Here is a 17,987-nt window from a genome sequence, read left to right as displayed (position 1 = left end):
TTGCCTGGTGCCCAGCACCCTGACATTTGCTGTTGGAAAAGCTGGCCAGTTCATTGTGTCCATGAAACACCGCCCATTGTAGGTAGTTCTTGATGAACCAAGTTAAAAATATTAAAACTACGTCAATTGCTGTGACTTGGGCCCATCTATGAACTTCCTGTGGAAGCCCGTTGTTTCGAAGGAGGGAGAGCCAATCCAAACTGGTTCAGGAAGTCTCAAGGTCAAGGCGTGAACACAGTTTTTAAAGCCTGCTGCCTGTTGTGCACGCATTTCATGCTGCTGGGGGAGAAATGAAGGCCAGGCTCCTGAACAACCCCTTTATCAAGATAACTGTGGTGGAGGGGAAGACCATCAGGCAAACAGCGCTACACATACATTGCTGCTGAGATGGCTATTATTTGCTGCATTTGTCAGGATGTTTTGGACAAAGACATGCCTGAAAAGCTTTTGATGAAATGTAAATGGGTAATACACATTCAATGGCACAATGTACTTGGAGGAACAGTGTGTAGTCTAGTCATAAAGTACATTGTACAATACATACATGTACGTGAACCTATTTATACATGCATACATGTGTAGATATGTGTATAGATTCAGCATACATGATGTATAGACATAGATATTTTATTTCCAGCTACAAGAGTTCCACCTAAAATGTCTCTCAGTGGATTTAACCTTTCTACATGAATACTATCAAACAAAGCTCTACCACAACCACACAGGAATAAAGATTACTTTGTACTCCAGCCTGCTCGTATCCTAGGGTTTTTCTGGTACCATTTGAGAGTACAAGTGTGTTGGATTAAACCCTGGCAATAGGTGAGACTTGAGCCGATGGACTGGTGCATTCACCTGCAGTGTATTTAGCAACTGCTAATGAATTATGGAATTGCTACTGTTTTGATGAAAGGCCAAGTACAAGTCTTTTCTTGTATTTCAGGGAAAGAAAGCGAGACTGCTATAAAGGATTATAATAATCCAGGAACCTCCACTACTGTGTATGACTAGGCAGAAGTTGGGGTGGGGCTTACAGAAATTGACAGATGAGAAGATTCACTGCTTAATTTTCTTGCTTGAAAGGAAAGACCATGTGGTATAGATTTAAATTAATAATTTCTAATCAGGAATCACATTTATAGAAAAAGTCCAATAACAAAAGTGTTATAGAAATATAACTTAGAATTACCATTGCCAGAACAGAACTGGGAATATTGCCCCCAAAGGGCAGTTATTGTGTATCACCACAATTTAACTATCTGTTATTAATAATTAAACTCTGCTGTGGGTGTATGACAATATAGGTCATCATTAGCTCTCTGTACAGTGTAGATATACTGGCATATAAGTGGAATTGGGCAAAATTCCCCTGATGTTTCCCCATAGCCTTAATTTTCATTTTCTTCTGAAATGTCACTTTGTAGATCCTTTTCTCTAAAGAACTGTATTACAAAGTGAAAAGAAACAAACCAGTTGTTCAGGTTGTGAACAAAAGACAGCTCTAGGATAGTACACTGTCACCTGTATCACTGCCTTGACCCTCAACAGCTGTGTCAGAGCAATTTCACCAAAGTTACTGTCTCAATTTTCATCACATCTTGGTGAGTTAGAATTTAAGTATCCTAGCACAAATCTTAGAATAGCTTCACTAACTCAGTTTGATGTTCAGAGCATCAGCCATGTGTACAGCAGTGAGATAAACACTAAGAGGATGACAGAGCTACCTCAAATACTCATTTCATAGTCTACCACAGTATCATTTCCAGTGCTTTTAGGAGAGAGTCTTTTATAAGGGTTTAGGTGAGGTCAGGAAGATGGCACAGGTTGGGTGTTCTCAGAATTTCTTTTCCCCTTTTTGCATTCTACTTAATAGTCCATTATTTGGATTTACTATGTTTGATAAATCTCAATCCTTTTTGCTAAAATGCTAAAACCCAGAGAGGAAAGAAAATAGGGAGAAGAAAGGTAAAAAAAGGGTATACCTGCAGTTCCACAGCTAATCCCACTGAGGTGCTTGATATTCATAAGAAATGAGCTGGAAGATGATGTTGCTGTTACCTTTACATTCCTATATCCTTCTACATAAAATGATCATTGATATATGCTGGAAGAACTTCTGATTTTTGTGCTTAACCAGCAGCAGGACTTGCTTAAGACTTCGACTCTCAAGTGAATTCTTTAAGACAATGTAGGGATTCCAGTGCCCTGTGCAATTACACCCGGGCTCGTGGTAATAAGTCTTGAAAATTGCAGTCTCATGCCTGTAAAATTAATTATTTCTCAAGGCTCTGACTTTCTACTGCTTTTCAAGATACACAGCACCTATCTGATGCTTCTCAGCTTTAGTACAATCAAGAAAGCTGATCACCTCTTCAATAACCTATTTTTTTTTAAATGTGTTTCACTCCCAATCCATGTGCTTCTTCAAGAAGATGGAGAAGTCAGGAAAAAAAAACATGGTTTATTTGTGTTAAGCAGGTGATACCTTTCCTGTCATTTAGCCAAACTGAAGCAGGAACACACAGGTGCTTAGAGACTGATACAACAGTGCCAGCATCTAAACACAAAACGGTCTCAAAGGTTATCGATGTCAAAAGATTAACATAGAGATGCTAATTGCTGGCTGTTTGAATGCAGTTATGAGCAGCTGAGCTTGGCCCTTCGGCTGGTTATTCCTCCACAGACACTAAGTCTCCACAGTCTGTGAGCTGGATGCTGGTGTGGAGGTTTTGCCTATGGTTAAACTCTAACAAGTTAACTCTAGCCTAAACCTGGAGACATGTCTAGGCAAAGCAGGCTCTCTATACCTGGGCAGGAAGTTATACCGTGAGCTATAGATTCAGCCTAGATTTCAGGTAGTTCTTTTGGGAAAGATGTTACCCATCCTTTGCACTTTCCGCTTTCTCGGAGAAACAAATCCTGGCTGCTGGTCCCACTCTGTTCCTGGTTATCTGCCCTGTAAACCCCTGCTCTGTGCCTATACTAATCTAGCATGCACCTGTAGCACTGATGGAAAGCTTTATAAGAGAGGGACTTTCCTTAATGGTCTACTAAGTGCCTCCAGTCCCTTAAAGACATTTATGGGTCCTTAAATGGAATTCTGCTGACAGCTATTAAGCCAAGGAGAAACATGGTGCTCATAGGCACTGTGAGAATTTTTTTAAAAGAAAGATAAATTATTTTTTAAGCTTATACATATATGTAGAACACATGCTGCAGTCTGGAACCTGTAAATGGGAGGAAGTCCCATAAAAATGCTGTAACAGGGGAGGGAAGGAGAGCCAGGGATTACATATTAAAGACCAGGAAAAGAGACCTTTTCACTTGTGACCTTGTGAACACAATAGAAAACCTCAGAACCTTTGCAGGTGCTGTTGCACTTTGCAGCATAAATTTGTAAGAACATTTTGTAAGCTCACTGCAGAGCAAAGGATCCCAGTAGTGTACCCTGACTTGAGGCTGTTCACAGCCCATTGAAATTCTTGACAGTAGCCACATCCATCTCTGACATGAGTCATGACTCATTTCTGTTTACTTGAGTATTGTCTGAACTGCCACAGGGAATTAGAAGGTGATAGTGGTTAATGCAAGGCTTCCAGCTTCTTAAGAGACAGGGAGCAGTCTGCAGGAGATAAGTCTAAGCTGCTCAGGTCTGGGCATACAGCATGCTTCACCTTGCATTTTCAGGCATTAGAGGGGTCTTTCCAGAGCAGCAATTCTCTTTGATGGCAGAGGTTTTCAAACAAGTACCTCTGAGAAGTGTCTCTGGACAGTATCAGTGATGTCATACTGATACTGAAGGAGGACTAGGAGACATTTTAATAGATGGTATCAACCTTACAGCAGCTCCATGACTCTTCTCCTGTTTCCTTATTCCATGGAGCAGTTATTCCTGATTCATGATGGGGGTGCAGGTGTGAGGAGACAGTGTAGGTAGTCAGGGAGGCAATGTGCTCACCCAACACATCTTTGCATTACACCACCCTGCACACACAGATTGCAGCAGAGCCTCAACCACTGCTCAGCCTCAACATGCTTGATCCAGCCATGTCTTTGTTTCTGAGGAATGACAGTTCCATATACCTGCCAGGAAATTCTCCTGGATCCTCAGCATATGCTGGTTTTATTAGCAGCCTCCACTCTTGACAGCCACTTTTCTGATCAAATTACAGAGCAGAGAAGGAGGACTGTGTAAATGTGGCCATCTTCATGACCTGAGGGCTTATAAACCCACGCAGACTTCTTTGTCTTCTCTGTTTCCATTATATGAATCAGAAATATAGTTCAGTGGGACTACACGAGGAGAGAGTCTGCTGTGTATTGCAGATTTGCTCTAGATGTAGTTCAAAGGGCACAGAATTGATATTGGTGTGATTTAGCATTCCTAGCACCACAGAGAGAAACCCAAGTACTGTGGTCAGGGTGAAGAAACTGCAGATTGGAAGATGCATCCCCTTTGAAACTGTCAGTTCATTTACTGTCAGTGAATGTTCTCCCACCCCCACCCGAGCCTTACTGATAAGATTTATTGAATGAGAGATTGCCCATTACAGTTCTGCCAGTTACAGCCACTCCAGAATCCACTGCTCAGTGGTAGGGGGTGCAGCTCTAGATCAGATCTGTAACAAAAGCAACAGAGCACTATTGCATTTTAAATGAAATCCTAATCTAGTCATTTACAGTTTGTTGTGCTACCCAGTGATGTTATTTGTAACAGATAGCATGTTGTAAATTAGTCTACAAGAATTCTTCTTTTACAGCACCCAAGGGGGGTTAAAGTAAAAATAATGTTAAAGATTTGCTGTTCAATGGCATACAACAAATAATTTTATCTTAATCAACCTACTAGACTTAATGGATGGAAGAACATATTTAAGAAGCCTGTCTGCTTTGCCAAGACTGCTTATAAAGAGCTTATAAAAGGATCCTTTCACTAGACTTATTGGCAGGATAATCAGATGCTATCCTCCAGGGCCTAGAGCCAGCAGATTTAGCCCTATCATCAGAGAACATCTTTTGGTGCTTTGACTAACTCAAGCTGCACCAGCTTTATAAGTATCACAAGAATGTCCCTCAGACTTCTCAGAGGAAATAGAGCTAGATGTTCATCAACTGAGACAGGTGGTAGTTGCTTGGATCAGCTCAGCACTGTCCATTCAGCCGTTCTCAGATGTCCAAAACTCACCATCTCTTCAGTCTGTGGGCAGTTTGTTCTTATGTCTGTAATACGTTTAGTAAATTCGGGAAAAAACCTCCGGTATTAACCCACTACATTTCTGATGGGTCCCCCAGGCAGGTGGACCTATTCAAGAACAGCTAGTTTGTCATTTCTGATATAAGTGAGGCTGCTTGACCTTCTTATATTTCAGGTGTCAGACTGCCACCCAAGTTCTGAGAGTTGTCTAGAAGGAGTGCAGGGAGGTCTTTTTCTTAGCAAACATGCTTTCAGAAGTAATGGACTGCATGCAGTACAATTATAACCTTTGAAGTCAAATCTTGTGGTCCATAAATAGATAAGGATAATATGTGAGCTAAAACTGAGCACCTCAAAAACTTTCCTTTAACCTTTCTGCTTTCACATTGTCAGGCTTAAAAACTCCAAAAATGGCAGCAAAATAAAACCAAATCACAGTGGATACACTCAGGGTGAAAAGCCACAGTGAGAGTAGCATATAATAGGATGACAGAAATGTAAAAAGTCCTCTAAAGCGTGCTGAACAAATAATTTATCATGGCATTTGATTTCAGTTCTAAGGAAAAACATTACTTTGGTAGCTGGGTGAGAAATAAAATGTGTGTGCCTAATTCAATGAAAGTCCAAAGGAAAAAAAAGAGGAACCCTAGTTCCCAACATTTTTTCTGATCTTTCCATTTCCAAGTTATTAAAAAAACCCCAAAACCAACAAAACAAAAAAACTGCTGAATTAAGATGGCTGTGATTTTCCTGAATTTTGGGGGGAGGGAGGGGAGAATTATTTCATACGTTAATCACAGCCAAACGTCACAAATCTTTGTAATTTTTTAAATCATGCCAAACCTCATTTTTAAACTAAAAAAGCCTCAGCCAAGCAAAAGGCAGCCAGCTCTAATTTTAACCTGGGAACAGAAAATGACGCCATAGGAGAGCCACAGAGTTCTGTTTCTCTCCTGAAAATACTTCGCTGATAGTTCAGTACACTTGATGTTTCCCTCAAGGTCTTGATTATTTTAGCATTTCAGGAGCTCCATCCATTTTCCTGGTAAGGCTGCCAGGTAGCTGAGTCTCAAATCCTTTATGTGCTTTTAAGTCCAAAGGGAATCCCTGCTGGAAGGACAACCATGAAGATAAAGAGGTTTCTTACTTAGTAGTGTCAGTTCCTCTCAGATCTCTCTGAAAACTGATAGGAAAAGCTGCCATACCTCCCTGCCCTTCTGATAGGGAGGTATTTATGCACACCAAGCTTGCAGGAGAGCTCAGAAGCTTTACAGCCCCAAAGAATGGGCATGCTTTGTTCAGGGGTGGTCTTTGTGAGGGGGAGAAGAGCATTCTGGACGCAATCTTCCTAGTGCTGCCTGAGGTCACAGAACCTAGCAGCACCAGCACCACAAGGAATTATTGCAGTGATGCAGGGAAAAGATAATTTCATTTTTTCATGTTTTCCTACACCATAACCAAATGACAGGACAAGCATATGCTGGCCTGAGAGCAACAGACAGCTCAGTTTTCAGCCTGTGTTTTGAGGGATCTGCTATCTAAATAAAACTCTCCAGCTCTTTCTTAGTAGCAAAATTATGCTGGGGAGGTTGGCATGCAGCTAAGACATGTTTAGTAAATATACCACTGCTTCAGAGAGTCTCTGAGGGAGAGATTTAGGCCAGGGCTCACCATCTATGAAAATGGACCTCAAGAGTGAAGGACATTTTGCTCGTTAACAAGGAAGGCTGTATAATCTATACAAACTCCTCTGTGACTCTAAGCAACAGAAACAGTTGTAATGCTGACAGCAGTAAGACATTTGAAGTCTCACTGTCCAAAAATACTTTGTTCTGGTTTTGGTTTTTAATAGGGAATATTACTGTCATTATCTAGACAGGTTTCCCTCTGATCCTAGCTTCACTGGTAGGATCCTGGCTTGTTCCAAGACCTGGCTTCATGGTGTTGATAAAGCAAGTGATAAAGCAACTCCCCTTCCATCCGAAGAGTCCTGCAAGGCAGGTGTTCATCATACTGAACTTACTGTGAATATTTTCCATGGAAGGATGGAATAAAGAACTCATAATAAAATGAAAATAGAACACAAAGACTCTGGTTCCAAGTTTAAGTGACTAGGTTACAATGCCAAAAATAAATAAAGAATAATCAGTAACATAACCCTAGTCCCTTTTCTATACGTGCAATGTCATCAGTCAGATTTTGAGAAACATATCATTGTTTTCTCACTGAATCCAGAACTCACAGTACAAAAAACACTGTAAGTGTGTAATCATCAGTGAAGTGACTATCTAAATGGAATCTGGATGAGAAAATTATACTGTGCCAGATGCTCATCTGTTGATTTGTACTTATGAGGGTCTGAACAGCTATCTATGATGTGACTGCCCCAATAATTCAGGTTGGCACCTGAAAACAGAGTGAGCTGCAACCTTTCCAGAAGGGAATAAAAATAACAAAAGCATTCCATGTGAACATGCCTTGACAAAGTTTAATGGAAATTCCTATATTCTCTCACGTAAGATAAAGAAATCCCAGTCTTGTCTTCTGGGTCTGGTTCCTGATCACTTCAAAACAGTAACCACTGGGTGTTAAGATTTTATTAAATTTCTCACAACCCAATGCCTAAAATACCAGCCACAAGGAGAAAGAACACTTGGTTACTCTTGTACCACTGGATCTGAAAGAGTGATGCTGCTACTGCATCAATAGGCATGCAGTACATTGTAAGTGTCACTTTGGAGATAGCAATTGCAAATCACCGTGTACTACTGTTCCTAATGCCACTTCCAAAATTTCATGTTCTGCCCTTACCTCTCCCCATGTGCATAACCAACTGTTGTACTACTACTTATGCATGAATGAAATTGAAATCAGTAATGCTGTATTAATCCTTAGAGATAATTCTCTTGTTGGACTCATTATTATGCAAGGTGTTTGCAACTTTGCTTCTAAGCAAGGCTGTACTAGCAAGAAATTAATATATTGTCAGGGTATGGTAGCAGGTTTTTTGTCAATACTTGGTGAAGTATTAGTGGTATGCTACTGCCACTTCTTCTAACTTAAGACAAAAATGTACTTTTTTCAAAGAAAGCCAAAAAAACTGGATAATGTCATTACCTGCTTTGGAAGTATCTTTTTCTCTGTTATCTGAAAGGCTTTAGGAATACCTAATTTTAATTATTTTCCCAACAAAACTCCAAACAGCTTTAAAAAGTCTAAGAATGTTTCCCAGCACAAAACCAAGTGCTCTATCTTCCACCAGTTCTGCTGTGCCAAGAATTCAGATTTATATTAATAAAGAAGATCACTAAAAATTCTGGCAGCAGCAAAATATGACTGATTCCAGTTTTGTTTCTGCATTTCACTGACATGATTTCCAAGCTGGCATTCTCCTTTGAGTTTACACTTCTATTGTCACTTAAGAATTATTCTAAGCTGGATCTTCTGAAAGGACTATAATGAGTAGGATTCACTTGCTGCTGTAATGAGCACATTTGCCCAACTGACATCTACTCACATCTCAGTCCAGGATTGCTTCTAGAATCAGAAGCTAGTTCCAGCTATACTCTGAGTTTCAGGAATATATGCGCAAAAATATAGAGCAGCTGATGCATTGTATAAACCTAAGGACAGGAAGGTAAATACATTCTAATTTGGTGTAGCTCAGTGTAGTCAATAACCTCCTTGTGCAGCCACAAAGCCTATCTGGACCCAGTTTCTTACCTATTTTAAATTTTAAAACACTTTATTATGCTTGTTAGACAGTGGAACCAGTCCACAGATACCAAGTGTCTCCAGGAAAGCCCAGAGTATGTTACAAACACGCCTTTGTTCTGCCATGCCCCATTTGTGAAACTCCCACAGAATGATTTATGCAGACCTTTCCCTGAAGCGTATTATCTGCAGGTTTTTTTGATAAATTGCAATTCCTTGGGAAAGTAGCTCTGCTTAAATTTTCCATTGTTGGTGTTCTCCTCCAGTGTATCTCTTTGCACAAAAATAATGGCAGCTTGGCTGCTTGAAAGCAACCTAGAGCCTTACACTAAAGAACCCTCACCCACAGGAGAAAACAGCAACATGAGCAAATGTCTGTTTAGTGATACCAGGTAGATTTCTCACCTTGGCTACAAGATTGTACACAATACTCTGTTCCTTTTAAGCATCAGCATGACCTTGTGAGTACCCATTCTTCTTTGACTTAAGGACTGGACTATAACAGTGAAATCCCTTTTAGTTTCCAGTCACCATGAATAACCAGGGCAGAACTGTGCCCCAAAGGAGATGGACAGAGCAGTTGTGTTTTAGATGCTGAAAATGATCTGTGATTTAGCAAGGGAAAGAAAAAAAAAAAAGAGAATCATAAGAAGGAAGTGTTGTGCTGATGCTTTAAGGAAAAACACTGCTGGTACCGTGGGACAGAAGAGTTTGGGGTGCTTGTGAAGCTAATGATTGCATGAAGGTAAAACCTCTGTGGTGGCTGACATGGGATGTAAATAATGTGCTCAAAGGAGTCTATAAAAGCAGAGCTGCCTTTAATAACCTATTATGTATTATCAGCCGCCCCATTGTACCTTCTGGCATGGTGGGGCGTTGGGTGCGGTGCAGCCAAGCGTCAGCCCTTGCTAGTTCATTGCCAGGTCACCTCTGGGGAGGAAGTGCTCCCTGTTTACAGGAAATGCAGACAAGGGCCGGAGGGCCAGGCTCAGCACAGGCTGAGGCCAGCAGAGCTTACCTCCTCTGCAGTGTGCCTGAGAGAGCAGGGAGGGGGTGTGCCACTTGTCCGAGGCCCAAGGATGCCGTGTTTTGATTTCAGTCATGTCCAGCTCTTACTTACTTGCTTTATTTTCTAATAGTATAAAGCCACTTGTTCAGGGAATGGTGCTGGCAGACAGCAGTGCACCCTAGGGTGTGTGTGAAACATGCAGGAAACACAGATTGGATGTGTCGGTTTGTGCAGGTGCCTTAAAGAAAGAGCAGCCCGTCCACCCCAAAACATCTGGGAAATGGCTAATGAAACCTCACAGACAGGCTTTTTCCTATCCCTCCTCTAACACTGCCCCAGACAGGGACTAGACTTCCCCAGTGCGGTTCTCACTGCCTGCACCCCCTTCCAGAACTAGACTTGCACCAGCACCATTGTTCTGTGAGCACTTCCAAGTGCAGTGGTTGAGGGTGGAAGTTTTGTCCCTAAAGTTGTTCAGAACAGAGTAAAACCTTTAACATCTGACCAAAAATCCTGTTCCCCTCTTCTGTATCCTGCACCACAGCCATGCAAGAAACAGTGAAATTCATATTTAAATGTTCATGGCATGAGGAAGAACACCTTTCTGGCCTTGACTGGCAAACAGCTTATCCCTCAGAGTATATAAAATGTGATTAGCTCAGTGTTACCTTGCCTAGTCAGGCTACGTATGATGTTATTTTATTAGCAGGCATCATTTCTTTCCTGCCTTTTTCAGACTTCAGCTGCAATATTTACCTTAATGATGTCCTGTAACAGGGAACTCACTGGCTAACACATGCTGCACTAATTGGTGTTTTCTTTTATTGGCTTTAAATGCCAATTTTAATTTTCTTTAGTACTTTAATTTTCTTCAGTAATGACACTTCCTTTTGCAAAATGAATTTAAAAAATAATTTACAAACGGATACAAGAAAACAATCAGTTTTAATACATGAGGATCATTCAGCACCCCATTGCCTCTCCCAATTACCATCACTGCATTAAATATTATTTAAATTTTCTGCAATAAGGATGTCACTGCCTGAGAAAGTCAGAGTTTGGCCTAATAACTGATGGGCTTGTGACCTGAAATAAAGGCAAGGGATACTCCCTCCACTATGTCCATGTCTCTCTTGTACTGAGGAGCTTAGCACAGACTTGTATAGAAGTGGAGTCAAACACGTGCTGGATATCAGGAACTGTGTAGGAGCTCTATGACAATACAAAACAGTCTCAGAAGTTAAGACTTGAGTGCTGCTGCAGTGGCTGGAGAAGGACAGGATGGAGAGGGTAGCACAAACATGCCTGTGCCCATCCCATGTGCAAATGAGACCTGTAACATTTTGGCACTTCACTTTAAACAGAAACCAGAGCCACTGGACTGAAGGCCTACTATAAATGCATGCAGCCCAGGCAACTGTTCAGCAATATTTCAAGTTTAGATACTGTATGAGCCTTGAATATTGCCATTCGTAATGATTACCACAATAATATACTTAAGCATTCTTCACAAATCATAATGTGTTCTTATATTAACATAATACAGTCATTTATCAGTGAGAGAGAGAAACAGAGGGAGGGACTTATTTTCACATCTACTTGGGCAAATAATTACAAGTTGCAGAAAGACTGTCCAAGTAAGGAGAGAGAGACTGACTAAGCCATTAATAGGCCCCCTGAGCTGTTCCCTGTATCTGCCCTGCTCTTGTTTTCACATGTGCTGAGGCCTCTTTCTTGTAGCTAGGCAGGCTTTCTGAAGTGCAGTGATGCTGCCCACACCAAGAAACTGCAGACACTAATACGAAACACGAGAAGACAATGGTGAGGAACAGTGCTGCTGCCTGGCCCTTCACCCAGCCACGACAAATGCACAGGGCACCCCGGGAGAGCTCCTTCACTCTCTGTATGCGGGAAAAGCTGGTGGCATACAAGGAAAGCTGGCAGATGCACCTGCACGGGAGACACTTTTTTCACAGCTTGGAAGTGAATGCAGATATGTTGAGAGTTCCCTTTACAAAAGTTAGTATGAATCTGGTCAGTGGCCTTGGAGGTCTCTTTTCTTCACAGCCCTCCCACTTACATTAACCCATCTCTGCCCAGGTTCCTGTCATTCTAGCATTGGCTTTGAAGCTTTGGTTTTGTTCACATTTGGGATCCCCAAGTGGGAGAGGAAAGAAAAATAACGAGATGAGGAAGAGCTGCAAAAACAAATTAATAGCGTCTCAGAGGATATGAGAACTAAAGAAACCATATACACTGAGTAACCCAGGCCCATGTTACAGACCAACCTGGTTGGCTAAGATGTCACATGGCGACATCAGATATTCTTCCAAGCCCAGCAAATCCACAGGGATTCCCTGCCTCCCAATAGGTTATCTCTGGGTAATGTGTGTATTTGTTAGGTCTAAGCAATAATGTCTGGGATATAGTAACACTAGTGAGCTAGTCTGTTCTTCCTCTCTGCAGTGCCTACACGGAGCCCTACAAGGTGTGCCCGGTCTCTGTGATACCAACGGAGGTCATCACATCAGATGAGGAACAGAAGAATTCAGAAGAAGACAAGAGCAGCCTGGACGATCCCAGCCTCATCAACAAGGTAAAAGAGCTGAGAATGGGAAATGCTTGAAACCACAAGAGGGAGAAACAATTTGCAGAACCATCTGAATTCTCAACTCTTTGCTCTTTGCCTGGTGCTCATTTAGAAGTGTCAAAGCCATCGATCCTTTGCTCCTCCAGTGCACTAGCAACAATTTACCGCTGTATAGCATGTGGAAAAGCCAAAGAACTGCAGACCTGAGATGAACAGTGAAGGCAACATAGCCAGCAGGAAAAGCCTGACTCAAATGTCACGCAAAATGTCTCACAAAGGGGGATTTAGCTGCAATCTTGAGAATTTTAAAACTACACAGAATAGAACAATGACAAATAAATTATTTGGACCAGTTCTGCATTGTATAGGAGATGGAGTAAATTACCTAATAGGTCTCTGCCATCTCAAAATTCTCTCCTCATAGGAAAATGCACTCATGTTTGGGTTTATTTTACTGACTTATGATTAATAAAACCACTCTAAAACTAATCATGGAGAAGACCATGGAAATGTGACCACAGTTCAAGATGACACAAGGCTGTTTAAACCTCCAGTAAGTTGACTAACAGTGCAGTTGTTAAAAGAAATCACGTTGAGTAGTTTTAACTACAAATTTAGCTTTGTTTTTCAAAACACATTTATTTTGTGTTTTTTTTTTTTAAACTTAATATAAGCCTAACAATCTAATATTGTGTCTCTGAGTACAAGCCCCCACTGTGCACAGCCCACTTAGAATGCATGGAACAGGTATGTTCTGAAGGCTTCAAATTTGAGCCCTGGAACTAAGGCTGCATAGGAAAATACCAAATCCTGAATTGCTGCCCCTTTCTCTGCCTTTCATTTTGGCCTGGTTTCTCCGTGTCTACTACACTAGATGTCTGGTTATGGGTACATGTCAGAGCCTGCAAAAGTCTGTGCAAATGCCCCTCCAAAACCAAGAGATGACTGAGTAAGGGTCAATTCTGTTGAGGAGAAGTGTAAGTATACTGATCCTAGGAAGATCAGGTTTCTTCAGGCATTTCTAAAATGTGAATCTCTGTCTAGGGGCATGTGTAGAGGACACCAGTGGTTGACAAACGAAAGAAGAAACTTTAAGTGGAATGACAATTAAAGGCAAATGAAACTGCTGTTGCTCTAATCTTGGAGGGAGCACAGCCTTCCTTTCATTTCCCTGCATGCCATATCATTTTTAGGTGTACTCTGCAGGATGCTGAGCTGCCTGTGGTACCAGAGGAAAAGAACATGGTGGTTTGATGTCCTCGCTGACATGAAACAAATTATGCAGTCTTTTTTCCTCTGAGATTCATGAAAAATTTTGGCTGTCTGTTTTCACACTGTTTTGGAGAGGGAAAAGCCTTCAAATTTCTAATATTCCCTATTAAATGAAAAATATCTTTTCTTTTAGTTCTATTAGTTACCTGGTAAAACCACTATCATTTACTGTGTGTTATCTCAGCTGGTCAGGTTTCACAGCATGTCTTAGGTCTGACGCCAGTGGAGGAGTGACAACAAAAATTGTGACTTGAGTTCACAAGGGGAATGCACTTGGAAGTAAACTCAAGGCTGCTAAAAAACAAATGTATTGACACTCTTGTAGGGTTTTACTGAAGACATGGTTGAGCTGGATTCAAACCTGGACTCTGTGATTGGTTTTTACTCCTAAAACAGTTAAATCCACCTTAGACCCAGCTTGCAAACAAGCATTAAAGGAATTAAAGGGGAAATGAGCTTAATAGTTCAGATATGATCATACAACAACTTTAAACTGAGTTCTCTTCAGCAGAACTTAGTATTTGTTGCAGTCTCAAAGTACTTAATTTTAGAATGAAGATCAGAAATAGAGACAATACAGTCTCTAAAGTCTGCTTTTGAGAAGCTCAGCTTCATAGTTTGAAATGGACTAAAATAAACACATGCTGGTTGATCAGCAATATTTTACAAGAAACTGTATATACTAAGAGAAATATGATGTTGTCCTCGTAGCAAAATGTAGTGAGGTGAGTGGCATGTAACCCCAGCAAAATGGTACAGAAGAAAGAGAATTCAGACCAGATATGGCTGGATTTTATGTGAAAGAAAACCCAAAGCATTCTGGCTAGTCTTTTAGGGCTTTAGGTTTAATGTATCCCAGACAGACTGTAGGACTGCCATTACATGCTAGTGTGCTGGGGGTGTGGCACAAACAGGAACTTCATGGAGAAGCAATCCCTAACCTTGTGAGAAGGTCCAGGTCCAAGGAAGTGATTCTGCCCCTGTACTCAGCTCTGGTGATGCCATACCTCGAGTACTGTGTCCAGTTCTGGGCCCCTCAGTTCAGGAAGGATATTGAGGTCCTGGAGCAGGTCCAAAGGAGGGCAACCAGGCTGGTGAAGGGACTTGAGCACAGACCCTATGAGGAGAGGCTGAGGGAGCTGGGGCTGTTCAGCCTAAAGAAGAGGCGGTTCAGGGGAGACCTCATTGCTCTCTACAACTACCTGAAAGGAGGGTGTAGCCAGGTGGGGGTTGGGCTCTTTTGCCAAACGACTTTCAACAAGACAAGAGGGCATGGTCTTAAGTTGTGCCAGGGGAAGTTTAGGTTAGATATTAGAAAGAATTTCTTTACGGAGAGAGTGATCAAGCATTGGAATGGGCTGCCTACTGAAGTAGTGGATTCTCCTTCCCTGGAGATATTTAAAAAGAGACTGGATGTGGCACTCAGTGCCATAGTCTAGCAACTGCAACGGTGGTTCAAGGGTTGGACTTGATGATCTCTGAGGTCCCTTCCAACCCAGCCAATTCTATGATTCTATGATTAAGGCAGCACTGGAGGTGAATGCTCCACCCTTCTCCTAGATATCAAAACAAAAGGCAGTGGAGAAAAAGAGGAGCAGCAACCCAGCATGGCAGATGGAAGGGACCTGTGACCCACACTAACAGGGTACACTGAGCTTAGCCACAGAGGTCAAGCAGCAGGTAATGTTTGATGGCAGCAGTACTTAACCAGCCTTTGCTGCTCCTTTTCCATTTCCATTGCACGGGTTTGGTTTCCAGCCTCCATTAATCATTCTGTTTTGCAAAACCTTTAACCTACACATATTAAAACACACATACATGCACACACACAAAACTGAAATGTGCTGGAGCTGGGAACGACGGATTTGTGTGCTTTGAGGAATCACCTAATTCAAAGGGCTTTGGTAGCTCATTGATTTATATAATTACAGATTACCCAGGAGAGCTGCAATCTAGCTCTTCAAGGAAGGGACCTGGGAAACAGGAGATCTGGATTGGTTTTCCTTTTCTCTAACTGATTCACAGACACAGCTTGAAATTCATCTGTATTTGTAATGCTTCAGTTTACTGTTGGCAGCACTGTGACATCACTGTAACTGCTATGTAGTCCATAGTAATTGCAAAAGGGGCATTATGGAGCCATTTAGGTCAGAGGCTGAAGCTTGCAAGCTGCTGTCCGCCTCTGACAGTGAAAGCACTGCTTTAGTGCTGGGTACAACCCAGCTACCCAGGTACAAACCTACCCTAAGGAGTCTATCAAATAAGCTACACACATAAGAAAGTGCATGAATAGATGCCATTTATCCATGTCAGCATGGCATGGCAGTGCCACACACCTTAGCTTTGCCAGTTATGCTGTATGTAAGTAAATAATTTTAATCATTGAAACATTGTGGGGCTTTTTTAGTTTCAATTTAGAAGAAATAAAAACTAAAGAGACTGAGGTGAATTTAAGGAGAAATGGCTTACTTGTGAACCTCACTCTTAACATCTTTCTCTGTTAGCTGATCTGTAGCAACTGTACAAGCTCCTAAGTCCTTTTGTGTTTGTGACCTTCCTGGCACCAGCATGTTTTTCAGAGTGGAAAGAATGGGAAGGTATTTCAGCTATACACTGAAATTTTATATTGTATACTGCAGACATTTTATTAAGCATTTTGTTTTGGGGAGGATGGGGTTATGCAGCTGAGAGACAAAAAGACTCAGTGAAGCAGAAAGGTAAAGGTTCTGCCATGGCTGCATGACTCCCATCTGCTAAGCAGAAGTGCTTCTTACGTGGGAACAGGATGGAAACATACAGCAGGGCTGGGCACAGGACTGGCTGCAGGGAGCAGACATTACTGAAGAGGTGGCAGCTTGTTGGTGTTACAGTAATCACCCGGACTTCGTTTCAGAAACCTGATGCTTGAGGGACCTGCATCCCTCTATCCCTTCTGACTCTGCCATCAATCTCAGAGTTCATTTCCTGGTTAAACAAACAGCAATTAAGTAACACAAGACAGACAACTCCCAGAGACACTGTCTCAAACTTGCTCTAGACAGGCGCTGTGACACTGGGGTTCCTGTGGTCTTGGCTAGGACAATGAGAGGAATTATAGAGTGCAACAATGTGTCTATGGAGAGGACCTCTGGCCTGCTGGGGAAATGGGCTCTGCATTGAGCACCGTGGAGCCCGGCTTGTCCATAGATGATGTGCTGGGCAGCCAGCACTGGGCCAGATGACCCAGAAATTGAGAGCCCTCCTTTAATTTCATCTGCTAAGCCTGTGTAGTGAAAATCAAGACAGAAAACACAGTGCCTCTAGTATATTCCTGAAGCAGCTGTGACAACTCAGAGAGGCACATCATGATCTTCAAAGTGGAACTAGGGCAAGAGGGGTAGGTAATCAAATATGTTCTCCCAGTAGGCAAGTGGAACTAAGTAAAAAATGTAAGATCTTTCCAGGGCATTCTAATAAACTTCAGTGTAGTACTCCAAAAGTAAGTGATTCAAAGCATGCTCTTTAACACCCATCAGCTAGAAGGAACAAAGCACTACAGTACATAACCTCCTGGTTTAAGCAGGTCAGGGAGTCCAACCATAACCCATTTAACACATCACCATCAGGTTTCATGGACTTTTCCAATTATATTAACTACTGATCAGTTTGTACTCTTCCTTGGGGTCCATCAGCCTGAGGTGAAAACTCAAAGAGCAGAGAGATATGTTTGGTCTCCACATAGAACAGAAGCCTTTCCTTTGCTCATGTATGCAGTCAACACTGACTTCTATTTGCAACATGCCTTGACTGGCCCTTGGTTCCTCTGAAATAGGCAGTGGCGAATTCACTTGTTGGTGCTTATATTTCTTGCTTTTGTAATGAAAACCTACATTTTTTTTAAACAGTAGAAATCTATAAAATCTTAAAATCTGTTTTACTTCTTGGAATGAGAAATCTTTTCATTGTCTCTGTGGTTTGCTGTTAACAGAAAGAAGGCCAGTCCAGAGCCTACCTCATTGCTCAGGAGCTGATGTGTTCAGAAAAAGTGTGAGTTCATTGCTACCACCTTATCTGTTAGTCTTCTAAAACTGAAGCTACACAGTCTGCTCTTCAGCACTGGTTTGATGGCAACTAATATAAGTTTGGTCTTTCCCCAGATATGTGGAAATGCTCCAGCTTTTACGTGTGGTAAGTAAATAATTTTAATCACTGAAATGTTGTGGGCTTTT

General features: G+C 41.7%; 1 protein-coding gene across 2 annotated transcripts in view; it reads left to right on the top strand.

The window, feature by feature from the left end:
• Positions 1–17,987, top strand: part of FGD5 (FYVE, RhoGEF and PH domain containing 5) — a 64,935-nt gene that overhangs the window by 13,684 nt on the left and 33,264 nt on the right. For both annotated transcript variants that reach the window (XM_030458371.1, XM_030458372.1), the window contains exons 3-5: positions 12,384–12,513; positions 17,747–17,805; positions 17,916–17,946. In XM_030458371.1, the coding sequence (XP_030314231.1) occupies positions 12,384–12,513; positions 17,747–17,805; positions 17,916–17,946 (220 nt within the window). The remainder of the gene's footprint in view (positions 1–12,383; positions 12,514–17,746; positions 17,806–17,915; positions 17,947–17,987) is intronic.

The sequence above is a fragment of the Calypte anna genome, chromosome 12 (assembly GCF_003957555.1).
Source record: "Calypte anna isolate BGI_N300 chromosome 12, bCalAnn1_v1.p, whole genome shotgun sequence".
Classification (NCBI taxonomy): Eukaryota; Metazoa; Chordata; class Aves; order Apodiformes; family Trochilidae; genus Calypte; species Calypte anna.
This window is presented reverse-complemented; position numbering and strand designations above follow the sequence as displayed.